This window comes from Podarcis muralis, chromosome 1 (genome assembly GCF_964188315.1).
Source record: "Podarcis muralis chromosome 1, rPodMur119.hap1.1, whole genome shotgun sequence".
Classification (NCBI taxonomy): Eukaryota; Metazoa; Chordata; class Lepidosauria; order Squamata; family Lacertidae; genus Podarcis; species Podarcis muralis.
In genome coordinates this window covers 96,899,547-96,916,835 of record NC_135655.1, presented here as the reverse complement: position 1 = coordinate 96,916,835, position 17,289 = coordinate 96,899,547, and the positions used below count along the sequence as shown (strand labels likewise).

At 39.8% G+C, this 17,289-nt stretch overlaps 1 protein-coding gene across 1 annotated transcript in view; it reads right to left on the bottom strand.

The window, feature by feature from the left end:
* THSD7B (thrombospondin type 1 domain containing 7B) overlaps positions 1 to 17,289 on the bottom strand; it is a 356,836-nt gene that overhangs the window by 135,807 nt on the left and 203,740 nt on the right. The window contains exons 8-10 of the mRNA XM_028744996.2: positions 9,619 to 9,813; positions 6,323 to 6,557; positions 2,563 to 2,678 (exon numbers count right to left, since the gene is read on the bottom strand). Of these exons, the coding sequence (XP_028600829.2) occupies positions 2,563 to 2,678; positions 6,323 to 6,557; positions 9,619 to 9,813 (546 nt within the window). The remainder of the gene's footprint in view (positions 1 to 2,562; positions 2,679 to 6,322; positions 6,558 to 9,618; positions 9,814 to 17,289) is intronic.

The following is a 17,289-nucleotide window of genomic DNA, read 5'->3' as shown; positions in this document are numbered from 1 at the left end:
CGGCAGCCAAACGGGGCGGTGTGTCACTGCTCCTCAGAGCACTGCACAGGATGCCAGTGAGCTACTGCACCCAATATAAGGTGGTTGAACTAGCATGGAAAGCTCTAAATGACTTGGGACCCAAGGACCTAATATCAACCACCTTGGGCCTTAGGACCGGAAGAGGAAGCCCTGCTGGTGATGGTGCCACTGTGAGCTGTGCTTTTGGCAGGACCTCTGCGCTTTGTTCCAAATCCTTGTTGTAAATTACTAGTTTCCACCTCTTTATCTCCTTAAGCAAAATATCATCAACGTGCATTTGTAGTGTATGACAACTCTTTGCAGAAAAGAGTCTGATGACATTTAGCTGAAGGACAAGCAATAGGTGGGAAAGTTGGACACCAATTCCCCAGTTCAGATTTTTGTATTTTATCTGAGGCAAAGGATTTGCTCCAATGCCAATATCTGTTCTGTTTGTTTGTTTGTTTGTTTGAAAGTTGCTTGCCTAGCTGCTTGTTATTTTGGCAGATATTTAATTTAATATCTGATATGTAAAACTGCCTCCTGCTTTGTCTGTGGCTTAGGCATTTAGTTACATATTGTCTTTGTTAAATAATCTCTCCTATTTAATTCATATGCATAGAACATGAACTGAGTTCTAAACTTCCAATCATGTTGCATTTTTCATTGTGCAGCACAAATGAAAGAACTTCCAGTATAGCCATCTCAATAGTAAACCAAGTGAGCAACAAAATTCCCACAACTCAGTTTTAATTTAGAATCATATTAGAATGATAACTCTGCCAATGAGGTTAAATAATTAATTTGGAGGACGGTTTTTTTTTTTATTTTACAGGATTATTTAATAAACAGAGTCATTTAGTAGTTAATTTATTCTCCTTATTCATATACAGTTTGTTGAGAGTACAAAAAGCAAACAACTAATTAAAGCAATATTCAAGACAGGAAAAATCTGTCGAGAAAAACTTACTGTGTGTATTGCAATTTTTGTAGAGGCAGAGAACACAAGACCAAAGATGATGGGAACAATTATAACTTTCATGCAGACAACAGAATTAGGCATTACTGTACAAAAATCAGGAGAACTTTCTGCATAAAGCATGTATAAATCTACTTATCTGGAAAAAAAATATTATCTGATGTGCAAATCACATTTTAATTTCAGATGGAATGACTTGTATTTTTAAAAAAGGTGATGGTGAAGGGGAGAACAATATTGACACTACGTTTTCCTGAGAGTTGTATCTAAGTCATACTCAGAGTAAACCCACTGGAATCAATTATGATCATCTTAAGTCCATTGATCTCAGTGGCTTTATTCTGAGTATGACTTAGCTGGACTGAGCTTTTCCTGTGCTTTCAGTGCTCACTGAAAACCACATTTCTGATGGCAGTTTTGCTGTGAAATCTCAAGGGGGAATGAAATGGCTATGGATTGTTTGATACTCGACACACTATATTTCTAGAATGTTTTGCCACCACCAACTCCACTTAGCATCGAGCTTCTGAGAAAGCCACTGGACACATGGGAAAACTTCCACTATCCAATGATTTAGCTCAAAGCATAGTTCTGTACTTTAGGAGATGGGAGGGGGAACCTGACTATCCTATCAAATTAGAACAAACAACAAATAGCCCTGTGCTGAAAATGAGCCCATATCTTCAAGGTCTTCAAACAGAATTTTCCAACTTTTCCAGATCATTGCTCCATAACATGCACATGACATTGAAGTCTGTGCAAAAGAGTGATGTGTGGCTATGTTGGATTTGGATTGAGCCACAGCCCAATTCAGATTAGGGCAATGGTTATACTACCTTTGCAAGCTGAAAACATTTAAGATTTGATCCAATGGGGAAAGCAGAGAGGAGTGAGCTGTTTTCACAGCAGTCCAGCTCTGTCTGTCTTATACTTGCCTACTTTTTTGTGTGTCCTTTGCATTTCATGGAAAGCCTCCACTGCCACTAATGAAAACAGCAGCTTCAGAAAGGCTGTTTTCCATGGGATGGAGAAAAGAGAGAGTTAGAGTCCTTTCTCCACCAGGGATGCAACTTACCATCAGAAGGACAGAAATAGTTCCAAGGCTGCTCTGCTTCTCAGTAGCTATTTACATGTCGGGGTTGTTTGTTTTTTTAATTAAATCACATGCAGGTTAATTTGACCCATAAATTAATATGTATAGTTTGGCTCTAAACTGTGAATCTGTAGACAGGTCCTTGTGTTCTTAACACATTTTGTGAAGGGTTTAGTAGATTGCAAGTACTGAGAAATTAACGATGAAAATGTAATATTAAAAAATCAGAGGCTGGGTTGAGTTTTCTGGCAAGTGGTACAGACCTATGGAGCTCTTCTCGGCTTGCAATGCTTTAGCTACAGTAGTGCGCATCAGTACTGCTGCACAAAAAGCCAATTCATAGGATTAAGGTGCTTGGTACATACTATTGCTCACTACCTGAATCCAAACGAAAACAAAAGCTTATCACTTTATCTTCTGTGCCGATATGATAGGGATTGTTTATTTGTTCTGACCAGAACTTCTTTATCCCTCTTTTAAAGCAGCTTACCACGTTGGCAGGTGGTAGGGCAGTGTGTCCATTCGCTGAAAGGGGTCACCACACAATCCTTCTTGCATGGCAGCAAACATGGGCGGACTGTGTCTGGCCGGGTGGATTCTGGGCACCTGAGAACACAATTTTAAGTGTAACGTATGAGAACTGCCTTTAAGAAAGCCCCAAAATTATTTAGGGGGGGAAATCTCTGCTGTGCAATAAAACACAGACCTCTGTTAAAGAGCTCCACACTATACACACGCACTATACACAAGCCCTTACGTCTAAGTAGACATGTATAGGTTTTCATAGATAATACTAGAAATACATAAGCACAAGACAAGAGCAGCTGGAAAACAAAACACATTTTTTTGAGAAATAAGCTGGAATTCGTTTAGCTGTGTCATACTTGGTGACTTGTTGAACAGATCATGGTTAAAACAAGCCATCACTTAACTTGTCTTAAAGGCAGCATAATCAAATCCAAACATACCACCCTCCTGAAAGTGTTCACATTGAATTTAATGCCCCCTACTTTTTTGTGCCCCAGCTTTTAACATAAAATCCAGAAAACAGTCATCTCTTGAAGGTTCTTTTATAAAGAGAGGCTTCCAATAGCTGCTAATTTTTTTGATCCCATTCCTCCCATTTATACATCTTTGCCCTAATCTTTATTGCCTGGTAATCCTGGATGGATGGTTTCCTTCCCCCAACTCTCTAATATAAAATACGAATAAAATTCATATGTCAGCAATCCCTAATTTGAATTATGAGAGGGAGGTAAAAGGGGCAGTTCTATATGCTGTGGAAGATCAGCTGTTCTAAATGGGACAGTAAAACAAAGGAGAGGAAAGAATGAGCTTTTCACAGTCTTAATTTCCATGCAGACAGATTGCTTCAGAAACACCCACAAGTGAAATATAACTTCCAAACCAATCAGTACCTTAATCACTGACAGTTTTCAAAGTATGGTAGGAGTTAAACATAGGTCACAAAGCTGCTTTTGTGAAATATTTAATAACATCAAACAAAAAGTTTTTAAAATTAATCCAAGTGAAACAGTGAAATGCATTGTTTTAATAAGTGTGTATATTGTTCTCAAATGAATTCTTGGTATATAATGTTTCCATTATCTCGTTGAAATTTATTTCTAGGAACTGTTCATTTTTCTATCCACTTGGAGGTCTGTAAAATGGAAAATGAATTTAGCTCCCACCTCCTTCAAAGTAATAGGAGCGAAAATCCACATTTCATAACTTCAGCAAAACCTAAATTGAATATTTATGCAGATACATAAATCTTCTTCTCAAAGTTACCCTGCGGTTAAGCACTTCCCATAGCTTTTAGAGAATCACTGGAAGCTCAAATTTTCATAAATAGTCAAATGCAATATAATAAGCAGGTCTAGTCACAAACAATTTTCCTGCTCATTATTATGATTAAATTCAGAAACCTATACTTTGAAACCACAAGTCTCGGGCAGCCTAAGCTTTCAATGAGTTAAGGAGGATAAAGGACACAGAGCTTACTGATGGAGTAAGGGGTAAAAGTCTTATCCTGCAAAGATGTACATATTTGGTATGCAAAAGTCAGCAAACGAACTAGTTAAAGAATTGGTATTTTGTTTGTCAATACACTTTGCATTTTTCTGTTATAGGTTCTGGGGTATCTCCACTGCGGTAACCCTTCTCTTGCACATGTGTGCACACACATCCCTAACTGTGATCATACAGGGCTAGCCCATCTGCTATGATTCTGCAATGGTCTGCTGATACTATTAGTCAAACCAGCTCATGGTGTGAACAATATAAACCATTCCTCCCGCCCCCCACTGAAGCCATAATAGGTTAAAGTTCCAATTTCAGAAATCTCAGTACTTGAAGTCACTTTGTTCTACCTCTTCAGTACAAGGCAGATTTGCATTCCTTTAACACTTTCTCTTTTCAATTAAAGACTATTCCGACTTTCAAGACTTATCTGAACACTTTAAAGCAGGGGCAGCCAACAAGATGCCCTCCAGATGCTGTTGGACTCCAATTCCCATCGGCCCAAAGCAAGTATGGTAAACCCAGCAGTGATGATGGGAGTTGTAGTCCATCAACATCTGCAGGGCATCTCCTTGGGCCATCACTGTTTTAGAGTGCCACTGAAGATCACTGTCCCTCACTTAGACTTCTACATAAGGGATGAAGAACAAAATATGCTTGAAAGAGTGTGTGATGCAGCAAATGGCAAAAAAACCCTCATGCTGACAATTTTCCTGGTTATCAACGGGCACTAGACATTTCTTTCCTCAATTAATCTCATTAATCTAAAGAATTTTAATTAACTTTCAACGTAGCCTGCTCATTTTTAGCAGAATTGTTCTGAGAGATACAAGGATTAAAACTAGGCTGTCATTCTCCAGACTAATTAACGGTGCAGAAAGTAATTAGCAATGTCTTGATTGTATGTATATATGTATGTATAGGGAAACAAATGTGCTTCTGACTTTTCTGAGCTTCTAAAGCAAAGCAGACGGTTAAGTCATACATAGGGATAAATATTGTTTAGAATAACATACTATATAAATATATTACTATGCTATAAATCAACATAGCAATGAACATTTCACACATACCTTTCTTTTATGGGAGTCAACATATGCTAAATGATTCTCCACCTTTTTGTGTTTTGCTGGGATAATTCTGCTAGCAGGGTGTAATCTAGACTAGTATCCAAATGTGCACACATTCTAAAGCTCAGGAAAATGTTTGTTTGTTTTCTGAGGGGGGAAAATCTCTCTCAGCAGTTGAGCTTAAAGATCCCATCAAACAAAAACAAAAAGGGGTTTGGTACAAGACCTCCTAAAAGGATAACTCTGAAAAAATACCCCATTTAGAGTGGAAGCCATTTCCCTTTCATCAATTCTTCCACCAGAATTAAAAATGTTTTTTTTGTTTTTTTTAAACCAGTAACTATGGAAGTTACAGCAGTAGATCTGCATTCCTTATAACATCCTCTGACTGCCTCTTCCCATATGAACTGATTTGGGCACTGCAATGATCATCTGAAGCCCTTCTTTGTGTACTTGCCTCCACAAGGGGTCCCGAGGGTGGCAAAAAATGGGAACAGCCCATTTCTGCAGTGGCTCCCCATCTGTTGAATGCTGTCCCCAGAAAAGACTCGCCTTTGTTACATATATTTAGGCACCAGGAGAAAACATTTCTCTTCAATCAGATGTTTGGCTGATTAACATTCTATGTCTTTTGTGGGACGGGGGTTATTGGTTTGTATTGGTTTTTACCTTATTATGCATTTTCCTTTCTCAATTTGTATGTTGTAAACCACCCTGGGATCTTTGGACAAAGGGCAGTATACAAATTTAAGAAATAATAATAATAATAATTTATTGTTCTTGTATTATCTATGTGTATTATCTTGTATTATTTATTTTTCTCAGTAGGAAGGCATTTGAATCTCCCTCCATTTTTAAAAAAGTGCCAGAAAAGGGAACAGATTGCATTAAATCAGCAGCCTCTTTAAGTGAATGAAGTGGATAGAGAGCTCTGTCTGTTTCACCTCTTGCAGCCTAGCTTAGTATCACCAAGCCCCAGAAGCACCCAACCAGTACAGAAAGAAGGAAGAGTCATGTGGTGGTGGTCTGCATACCATCTTAGCAAACTGACACTTCTACAATGACATTCTTAGGTCTGAAGGAAATTAAGTTAGAAGAAGACAAACCAAAGACTATGGACATGGTGTGTCTCCAGTGCCATGCATTTCTGAACAATACCTTTTGGCTGGGACCTGGCCAGAATTATTCTTCACACAGAAGACCTTCCTTGTCTGCATGCCCACTCCACAGGTAGGCTCACCATTCCAGTTAATGGTAGCATTCAGAGCTGTTACCAAGATGTTTTCTGAACAGGGACTCCATGTTGATGTTTCCCAGTAGATCTGGTTGCAAGTGTGCTCGTTGCATGTACGATATTCTTCTAGTGCATGATTAGGAGGGCATGACTTTCCACCTGTATAGAATAAAAGCAACAGTGTGTAGCAGTGTGTAGCAGTGTGTGTGTGTGTGTGTGTGTGTGTGTGTGTGTGTGTGTAAAACACTGGTTGCATTCCTGCTGCAATAAAGGATCTTCCAAGAACTAGTACAGGTAACTCCCCATTTGCGTGGGGGTTGTGTTCTGGGTTACAGTGCGCATTGGTGGGGTGCATGTAAGCCTGCCCTATTCTGGGGCAAAAAGTGGTGTGCATGTCATCCATCACGTGTGCCTTGAATGTGCACAAAATGGAAGTTGCCTGTATTGCACAAGGCTGTGTTCAGTCACACACAAAAGGACAATTTCCCCAACTTATGATACTAGTTTCACGATCCTATGACTTATAATCAAGTATTGCTCAAATAACATAATTGCCATTTATTTGAGCCATACATTATTATAAGTCATAAGCATCCACTCTGGAAGCCTATGCACATTGACTTAAGCTTCAGAGACACATGGCAGTGCTTTCAGTATTCCATGTACAGAGACCCAAAACTGGCTGCCCAACACAGTTCCAGCATACAAGCTGACAAAGAGCACTGAGGTAGCAATGAGTAGCAATTACAACAGTCATGATGGAGCTAAGATTGGGATCTGAACATGTTATCACTACAGTACGCTGCTGCCCTCAAGTAGCAGCCCTGGGATACAGGACCCGATGCATACTCTGTGGAATACTCACAGGATCTGTTGTTGATTTTTCAATTTGTATGCTAAGTTACAAAGTGTAGCAGAAAATGGAGCCACACAGAGCCAACTTTGAATTTGGTATGAGTTGATAAAACTGAATTCCCTAGCTGGTGATTAATTATAGTTCTATGAAATACCAAACATCATAGAAACTTGGAGAAAACTATAGATGCACAAGCTTATCTTTACTGCCATTGCTTTCCTGAGGCTGCAGTGTTCAAATGACCATATAAACAATACCACCACCACCACTTACAATGGGGGGGGGGGGATAGTGAGGCAGGGACCAGCACCAAGGAAATTAAGTGCCTACTGAAACACAACCATCCTTTGTTCTGCATACTTATTGAAAAATTTAGTGATATAATTCCCATTGGAAAACTATAATTTCCAAGTTCTTAAGTTGTTCTTATGGAGGAGAAAAAAGTTCAAATTGTTAAATTTCATTCCCTAAGCTGCCCAGCTGATGCCATTTTGCACCAACAAAGTGCAAACTGCATATCTTGTAGACGTGAAGGTACTATGTGTGGCCTTTCGCATAAAAATTAGGAAAAAGGTGGTCCAGACTGCCACCCAGAATTCTCTAAGAATTCATCTTGAAAATGCATACCTATGAATCCGAAATGCCACAATCCAAAATGATGATAGGCATTCACCTAGGGGTTATATAAATTTATAGTCCAGGGGTGAAGAAGCTGGCACCCTCCAGGTGTGGGATTCCAGTTCTCATCAGCCCCAGCCAAGATAGTCAATGACCAGAGAAATGATAATTTCATTTATGGATCACTTCCCATGAGGCATCCTGAAGCAACTCACAATATAAAAACATATAGTTCAGTTGATTAGAGTGTGGTGCTGATAACGCAGGTTCGATCCCATATGGGACAGCTGCATACTCCTGCAATGCAGCGGATTGGACTAGATGTTCCTCAGGATCCCTTCCAACTCTACAATTCTATGACTCTATGATATAAAATAGTTTCACTTTAAAAAAACCAATAAACCCCCCTGATCTAACCAGCATTGTTCTGTTGGTCCACTTTATCAATACTTGGCAACACTGCATAAACTGCTTTTCATTGCTTCTTCTAAAGCTTCAAAGTCACTGTACTGTTTTCAGACATATTTGGGGCCATTAAAAGCTAGCACATTACCCTTCCCTAAATCCATAAGTTGGGTAAAGTAGAACAAACAGGTCACCACTGAAGTCAAATGGAATGATCTTGAAATTACATATTCCAGACTTTAATTATCCCATGCCCCTGCAAAGGAATTAACCTATGAAATATTTAATGTGTAATTCAATATTTAAGTATTCCAATATGTGCATTCATTTTTTTAATGATACACTTAAGTTTTCACAGAAAAATATTTGGCCCTAGCTAAACACTGTTTCCTCCACTGTGTCTTTAGTTTGCTTTCTTGGATTTATGGCTCTACAGTTACCATCAATATTATTAGGAACATGCATCATCATTTAATTAATTTTTCTATGTAAATTTATCTGTTTAAAAATCAAATATTCTGATATATTAAAAAGCTTCATTAACTCATGACTTCAATGTTATCAGATACAATTTGGAAACAGAATGGATTAATGAATATTTGTACAGAGCTTTGTAGGTGAAAATTCTTTTCAAGTGATAAAGATTATTAATTACTCTTATTTCACTGGGGCTGGGGACTAATCCAAACAGTTCTCTAGGAAAATGTGGAATGATACATGACCTTGAGGAGGCACAACTCACAATCACTCCTCACCACACCGAAATATACATAATATTTGCATGCTATATTTTTTCTTTTTAAAAATGTTAATCTAATAATCCTAGGCATGTGCATTCATAACTTTGCTCTTTCCCAACTGCATTTTTGGGGTGTTTTTAACTGATCACAGGGGGCCACTATTCAACTGCTAATGCAGCACCCATCTGCTGCTACGTTTTGAAGATTTTGATGCTGGTGAGAGAACACGCTATGGTTATATTAAAAATAACACATTTCAACACATACAGCCATGAGGAAAGCTAAAGTATAAGGCAGAGTTTCTAGAACAGCTCTTCAAGTTTTTAACATCCACCTCAGATATTTAGTATTGTAGCATTCCGGCCATATCTGAAGCCATGTCAGAAGAAAGTAATGTTACTCATTTGCAGTCTGTTACTGGTTCAAGGACAAAAAATAGTTTGAAAGCACATCATTCAAGAGGGAAAGTCTTATCCTCAGTGAATAAGGAAGTACCAAATGAGACTCCCATAGTTCTAGTATATACAGTTCCTAACCTTGCCATGCCACAGGAAGTCTGTAAAGAAAACAAAGAAATAACCATAAGAGATGCGCTGTTCACCTTCTCCTGGTAATGCCAGTATTGACCTCGTTCTGCTTTGCCTGCCTTCAGCATTTTTACTGGTGCATGAGTGAGAACAAGATGACCACTGTGACCATTCAGTCACAACACAGTCCATTCCACACGGAACTTCACATGTTATGGTCTTGGAAGGCGAAGGGGAGTCTGTACAGAGATCACCTGACACATCTTCACCTAAAATCAACACAAAATGGGAAGAGAAAAAGAAGAAGCCCATGTTAAGAATATGACCAGTTTAAAATATATGAGTAGTCGTAGCAATATAAAAGCATGGCAGGGAGAAGACTTTGATTGGTTCACAGAAGTACTGCAGCAGGGATGCCAAGGTATGTTTCACGTGTGCACTTCATACCCTCTTCAATTACAAAACTTCATGGGCTTCTTTTGTTCTTTATGATCAGACTTCTGGGATTTGTCCTTATGGAAACACTACCAGTGGGAGTCCTCTGCTGCCTGTTCTGGATTAGAGGACTCTTGTAGAATGTGCGAGAACACATTCTTGTTCACCTTGCATCACATTCTCAATAATTAAAACTTTATTATTTTTCATGTGACATTTGGAAAATGAAAAACAGGCCACAGGCAGCCCTATGTCTTAGACCCATCGCTCTTCATGATATCTAATGTAACTAACCCCACATTCCAAACATCATTATGCTGCATGATCCTGTGCCATCACTGCACCTAACTTGCTGCTGCTGGCATTTCAAGAAAATATACAGCATGTTAAGAAATGTCTTAACCTGCACTAGTTGCTATGAAGGAAGGGAGAAAGTAACTGTTAGGTAGATTTGTAGCTGGTTGACAGACTGAACTCAAAAGGTGCTCATGAATCCTTCCTCATAGACCATTCACTGGGGGGAAAGTGATTAGTGGGGTGCTGCAGGGTTCTATCCTGGACCTGTTGTTGTTCAACATCTTTATAAACAACTTAGATGAAGGAATGGAGGGGATCCTCTTTAAATTTTCAGATGACACCAAACTGGGTGGGGTAGCTAATGCCACAGAAGATGAAATCAAGATTCAAGATGACCTTAACAGATTCGAGAACTGGGCTCAAACTAACAAAATAGATTTCAATAGGGAGAGGAGATATCAGACATTCAAAGGAGGCCCTTTCAGGCTGCACCTGGGCCTCATGGAAAATAAGAATCTCATAATGACTGAGGCCCTGTCTCTGCAAATGCAACAGCTGTTACTCAGTTCCGCCTCCATCCTGAGGTGAAACAAACAGGGTGCTTTTGTAGGGGGAATAAATACAAACTGGCCATTGTCCTAATTAACAAGTACTGTACTTCAGAATTTTTCTCATGGGCAAACATGGCTAACATTACTTCATAAATTTCTCCCAATGTTTAGTTCCACCCCAGATGCCCTCTTATTCTCAAACATCTGTGTTTGCCCTCAGCTCTCCTATGCACACCAGCAGATGGCCTCCTCAGTTTCTTTCCTTCTGTTTTGTATACTTTAGAAAAGATGCTGAATAATTTCTTCAACATTTTCATAAAAGCTGGATATTCAGTATATAACTGATATTTATGAAGTGTTGAGGAAATCATGTCTAGTGAGCTGCAAGCCTTAAGCAGATATTCAATAAATTATTTCCTTTTTTAAAAAAAAATGCTTGAACACTAATAGAAATGCACATATTAATCTGGAAGGGTAACGGAAATACTTGTGGTTTGTCAAACATAACCCTTGCTACACTCTGACTCAACAGTACACATTAACACATGTGCAAATATATAAAAAGGGCAGGGAAAGAGACTTGATCATGGGCTATGGAATCTTGGATAATTCTCATGTTTGAATTCTTTAAAAGCCCAAATCTATAACCCCATATGAACAACATTACCACTCTGAATGCTCCTCCTTTTAGGACACCTGCAAAGCTTTCATTATCTTTAATGAACCCAAGACTAAACCAACAAGATCAATCATTTAAACATGGAGTGGGGGAGCAATAAAACTTAGAACTGCAATTGCCAAAGAAAACCATCTCTTCACTGGAAACTAGAGTTGTGATTACCATGAAGCTGCCTGGCAAAGAATTATAAAGTTGAGGGTAAAGGTTTCTATTGCTTTTGTGGGGCAACATGCATATACCAGCTTGCAAATGAGTGGAAGTGGAAGTCAGTGGAAGTGCTTAAAGCTGTCAATTGTGCAGCAGTAATTTCTGCATTCATATTCCTAAATGAGGACAGCCTCTTAGTCCCCGAAGTATGAATAAAACTTTTCAAGCACATTATGGGGAGTAATAGAGAGAATTGAGCAGGCAATCCCACTACAAGATATGTTCTATATATATATATATGCATGCCTCTGCTGATCAGACAAAATTTGACTTGCCTAATCGCTATACTATTATTCTAGCCTGCCGAAAGATGAATTAAGTTTTAAAATCCCTCTCCTACAGGAGCGCATCTCATCATGAATGAGTATCAATCTTTTCTGTGACGTGTTTGGAAAGATTCTCTCACTGCATCTACCTCTATTCAATCATTCTCTCTGAATGGCCCATTTCAGTAGCAGCACTCTGTGTGTTCAACACTGAGCTGACAGCTGAGCAAGCTAAGGGTTTGGGGTTGGGGAGAGAAGAGGAACTCTTAAACTGCGCACCAATTATGTGCTTGCCTCTACAAGTCATGCTAGCATTATAGTCCTTGCAAGCATTTTGACATCCTGCCTGTATGGCAGTTGTTACCACATCTCAGAGAACTGGGGTCAAGGTGGAAGTTGTGAGGAGTCCTTCAAGGAAAAGGTAGGATGGGGAGACAGCAATACTTTAAAGTAGCTGAACTGTGAAAATCTGTTCTGTTTCACCATCTCTGTTTACAAGTAATATACAAAATAGTCAGTTCCTGTCAGGTTTATGGTCTACAGCAGACAGAAGACTAACTTCCATCTCTTCTTTTTCACTCATAGTAGAATGAGTTGCCCATATTTAACACTTGGCTCAATCTGTGTGGGTGGTACCTACAAGACAGCGGATAGCTTCTGGCAGAGGAACCTAAGTTGGCCTTGGGGAAAATATATGCTTTTGTTTTTATGTAGGAGAAAGAGATGTGATTGAAAATCTATCACTCTTGAAAACATTTTGAATATTTTGTTATGAAAAAAGGGAAGAAAGACTCTCATCCACAAGGTATATTTAAAACCACCCGAGTGAGACTGGATCCTACTGGAAAAAATATAAGTGGATCTTGGGACTCAAGTGATTTCAAGCAATTCTATTCAAGTGTGGTGGGAAGTAAGTTTCCAGATGTGTAACAAGTGCAGAATGCAAAATTTTCTCAAAAGTTTTGTAAGTCTGGGCCATTCTCCCAATGAATTACAGAAATCTTTTGTTTAAAAAGACTAGAAATACAGTAAGCCTGCAACTTGCACAGGGGTTATATTCTGGTGTGCTTCCCAGATGGGGCCTGGTAAGCCAGGACTCCCCCCCCCCCCCATGGTGATCTGAGAGGGACTGCCCTGATTTGATGTACGTTATGGGATGAGCCTTAATCTGGAATTAACCCTACTCAATAATCAACCAGCAGTCGGGCTGTGTGATTCAAGGTACACACCCAGTGCCTATGCCAAGACCAACTTAAAACTGTAATCAACAACATTGTGGCCTATTTTATCCCAAACTAATTGTCCTGTGATAATTTCATCTTCATGATAGTTCTTGGCCATTCGCGGCCTTATTACATCTGGCAGCAGTGGTTGCAACCTGGCGTGGGAGGAGGCAGCACTGGGGCAAGGGGTGTGCACCTGTTTCCCACACAACCTTGGAGGGCATCATTTCCTTTCCCAGCAGTCACATAGGCTTCCAGTGGTTTGTCCATGATTTTGTCCAATCAGCTTCCCCACCCACCCTTTTTGTTATGCTAAGGTTCTGCTTGAGAGTGAGCAGACCTTGCTATGGAAGCATCCCCCCTTCATGGATCACTGCCTTGTTGTGGTGAAGGGGCTTGAATAACTCAGAGAAGCTATGAGCTATGCCATGCAGGGCCACCCTAGACAGACAGGTCATAGCCAAGAGTTTAGACTAAATGTGATCCACCTGGAGAAGGAACTGGCAAACCACTCCAGTATTTTGCCAAGAAAACTCCATGGACATAAAAAAAAGGAGAAGCTTTGAGAAGAAAGCGAGAGTTTCCAAGGCATGCTCTGTTTTCATGGTGTCATGGAGAGTTGAACACAACTAAGACAACTAAACAACAAAAATGGAAGCATCGACTTGCCATACTTGGGGTCAAGGTTGAATTTGTCTTCCAGACAAATTGGGCCCATCTGGAGGTTTTGCCTTCCTCATAACAATTGTCACAACTTTGGCAAGTAAGGTATTGGGGTTGTATCCTTAGTCAAGGCGGATGGGGTGTGTGTGTGGATTGTTTATACCCAAAGCACTTCATTCAATTATGGGTAGAATTGCGAAAGGATTTTTTTCTTAGACGCCTGTCCCTGTTTCTTTGTTTGTTTCTTTGTTTTCCCCCCAAGCACATAAAGCTGAATACACTTAAGTTAAATGTGTCCAAGTTGCAGGCTTACTGTTCCAAAGAGAGGTTTATTGGGCAGTCTTCAGTCTCACTTCATCATAACATGGTCCTCACCCATTTTCCTATTAATGGGTCATGTAAAAAGGCATTACATTATGCCAAACATGTCCAAAGTCTGTTTCAGGGTGCCAAATCCAGCCTGCTGGTCGATTTAATCTGGCCCCCATGGCAGTATATGTCCTGGGGTAAAATCCTTTAAAAAGCTCAGCAACTGCATGATTATACCACATTGCTACATACAACACTAATAAGGCATTCGTTACTTGCATTTGCTAGTACAGAATCTATTGTCACTTTTAGTTCTGTCTGAAGACAGTCTACATTTTGACAAACAAACAGACTGAAAGGATAGTAGAAGAAGCAAGGATAAGAAGGTAAAGGTAAAGGGACCCCTGACCATTAAGTCCAGTCGTGGACAACTCTGGGGTTGCGGTGCTCATCTCGCTTTACTGGCCGAGGGAGCCGATGTTTGTCCGCAGACAGCTTCCGGGTCATGTGGCCATCATGACTAAGCTGCTTCTAGCAAACCAGAGCAGCGCACGGAAACACCATTTACCTTCCCGCCAGAGCAGTACCTATTTATCTACTTGCACTTGAAGTGCTTTCAAACTGCTAGGTGGCAGGAGCAGGGACGGAGCAATGGGTGCTTACTCCGTCATGGGAATTCAAACCACTGACCTTCTGATTGGCAAGCCCAAGGCTCTGTGGTTTAGACCACAACGCAATCCCGCATCCAGGGGGCATAACAGGGGGCACGCAAATTCAGCTACACATACTTAAAACTTCATTACAGTTGTGGACAGGGTCTAGATGGATCAGTCAATTTACAGCCATGGCAATTCAAATATGCATTTTATTTAATGTACACATTTCTAAATATATTTTATCCAAACACTTTTTTTAAATGTTTTTGAGCTGAGAACTGCACCACAAAATTCAGAGAACTGTGAAATATGAATAATATAATTATGTCCTGATTTGTGTACAAGTCCAAGAGGTGCAAAAGTCCAAGAGGTCCACTTAAAAATGTCGACAGGACAAAATCCTCCTTCATTCCTAGTTGGGGATGAAGATTTAAGGTTGAACCAAAGGCTTTTTAGCAGAAGCAAGCTTTGAGGAATGCACTGAAGGAAGGAAGCTATGGACCTGCCACTTCCCAGGTGTTCCTAAAGGGCACTCCAAGTATAAAGGGCAGTAAGAGCAAGAGCCTAGCAGCACTTGGATCATTGCTAATAAAAGCATATGATATACTTCCTGATCCAGCAGATGAGTCAAGTTATGCTAAGCATATCAAAATATATCTTCTCCAGGATATATATGGCACATAGATTCTCTTTTGCCCTGTTACACTAGGAGATATTGGACTATATATAATTCTGCAACTAAGCTCTCAAACACAGAAGACCCTAATTTGCACATAAATGACTCACAGAACTTTTTTTTTGTATCTTCTAATGACATGCTGTCCATCAATATTACTCCTTCTATTCATTCATGTCCTCCATGTAAAATAATGAAACAGTCATTAAAATACTATGCTGCTATAAAATTTTATATCTCATTTAAATCTCTGGAAACAATGCCAATAAACCTTGAGTAACTGCTTGTCTATAACAAAGATGTCAGTAGATAGTAGTAAATTTTAAGAGTGGGGAGGAGATGGGGAAATCAAAGTTGCCATTTGCCTGCTTACTAATAGCAATTTCAAATCTTTCAGCATAAATAGGCTTAACAGGGTAAAAGTATTTCCCCAGACATCTAATTAGCTAATGGAACTGTTACATTTAAACATTTCACAACAACGCCAGAGCTGAGGAGTGTAAGATTGATTTGATACAGCCATCTATAAATGTACTCAGCTCTTCGTAATCTCGCCATTGACTTTTTTTTCCATGTTGAGACACCAAATCAAACGCTAATAAGTCTGAGTACAGATTTATTCCTCTGACTGCACTGCACGGCCAGCAAGAAGGTCTATGTCACACTTCACAGAAATTTCTACCTGGGCGCTGACTTTTGCTAATGCCAATCCATAGTTAAGAACTTCTGTGAGAAGCATTGTCAGTTTGTCAGTGTAACCAGCAGGGTGAGAAGTAAATCTAATTGCTTTGGCCCCATCACTATTCCAGCAACAGAAAGGGAGAATAAAAAAACAATAACAACAGAAAAGCCAAGAAAAGAACAGCCAAGGCAGGAAATGACAAAGCAGAAAACAAGTAGTAAAGACTTAATATGTGACAAAGGGAGAAATAAAGCTGCATGCCTGTTTCAGAACACACACACACACAAGAATCAAGGGAACAGGTGATAAACACATGGGATAGAGGAACGGGAACATGGAAGACTCCTCTTTCCTCCCCGAAAAGGGCCATGTGAGGAGAGAAGGTGAAGGAATAACCAAAGCCTTTCCCCCCTTCCCTCTCCACAGGGTCATATACCACCAGCTGCCTGTTGGAAGGGATCTTTATGACCTGTGACATGTTAATGGAGGTGTGTGTTAAAATGTGCAGCGATGCTAGTTGTAAACTGCCTTGGAAGCATTTGTATCCTGAAAGGTGGCATATAAAGAATGGTGATAAATAAATAGATAAATACCAAAGTAGACTGAATGCATAGTGTGCAGGTGCCTTCCCCCCCCCCTCCCCGTTTCTCGTTAATTACAGGTACACCCTCTTGCTCTGACTCCAGATTGCTGTTGGGATTACTGCACAAAAAGGAAGGTTTATCCCTGTTGTACCTTATATCTTTCCTGTGTGCCTACAAAAGTTCCCATTAGTGCCAATAGATTGCCCATCACCACCAGCACTTCCCGCAGCCTCATACCGATGTGAAAGGGGGAATAAAGATCTTTCCCCACATGCTGCAATCCTGGTAACAATCCTTCCTGAGCCTGTAATTAATTAAAGCAAAATGAGAGATGCATTTGCATGCTATTCATTAGGCGCAACATTTAAGTCTGGCCCAAAATCAATTTTTGAAAATTGTCAGGGCTTTGTCATTCCACACAATGCAAAATTAATTTGAAAAACCTGCAGCTGTAATATGTAGTTATGGCCACTAGCTTACATAATTCCAAAAGGGGGTTATACAAATTTCACGGGGA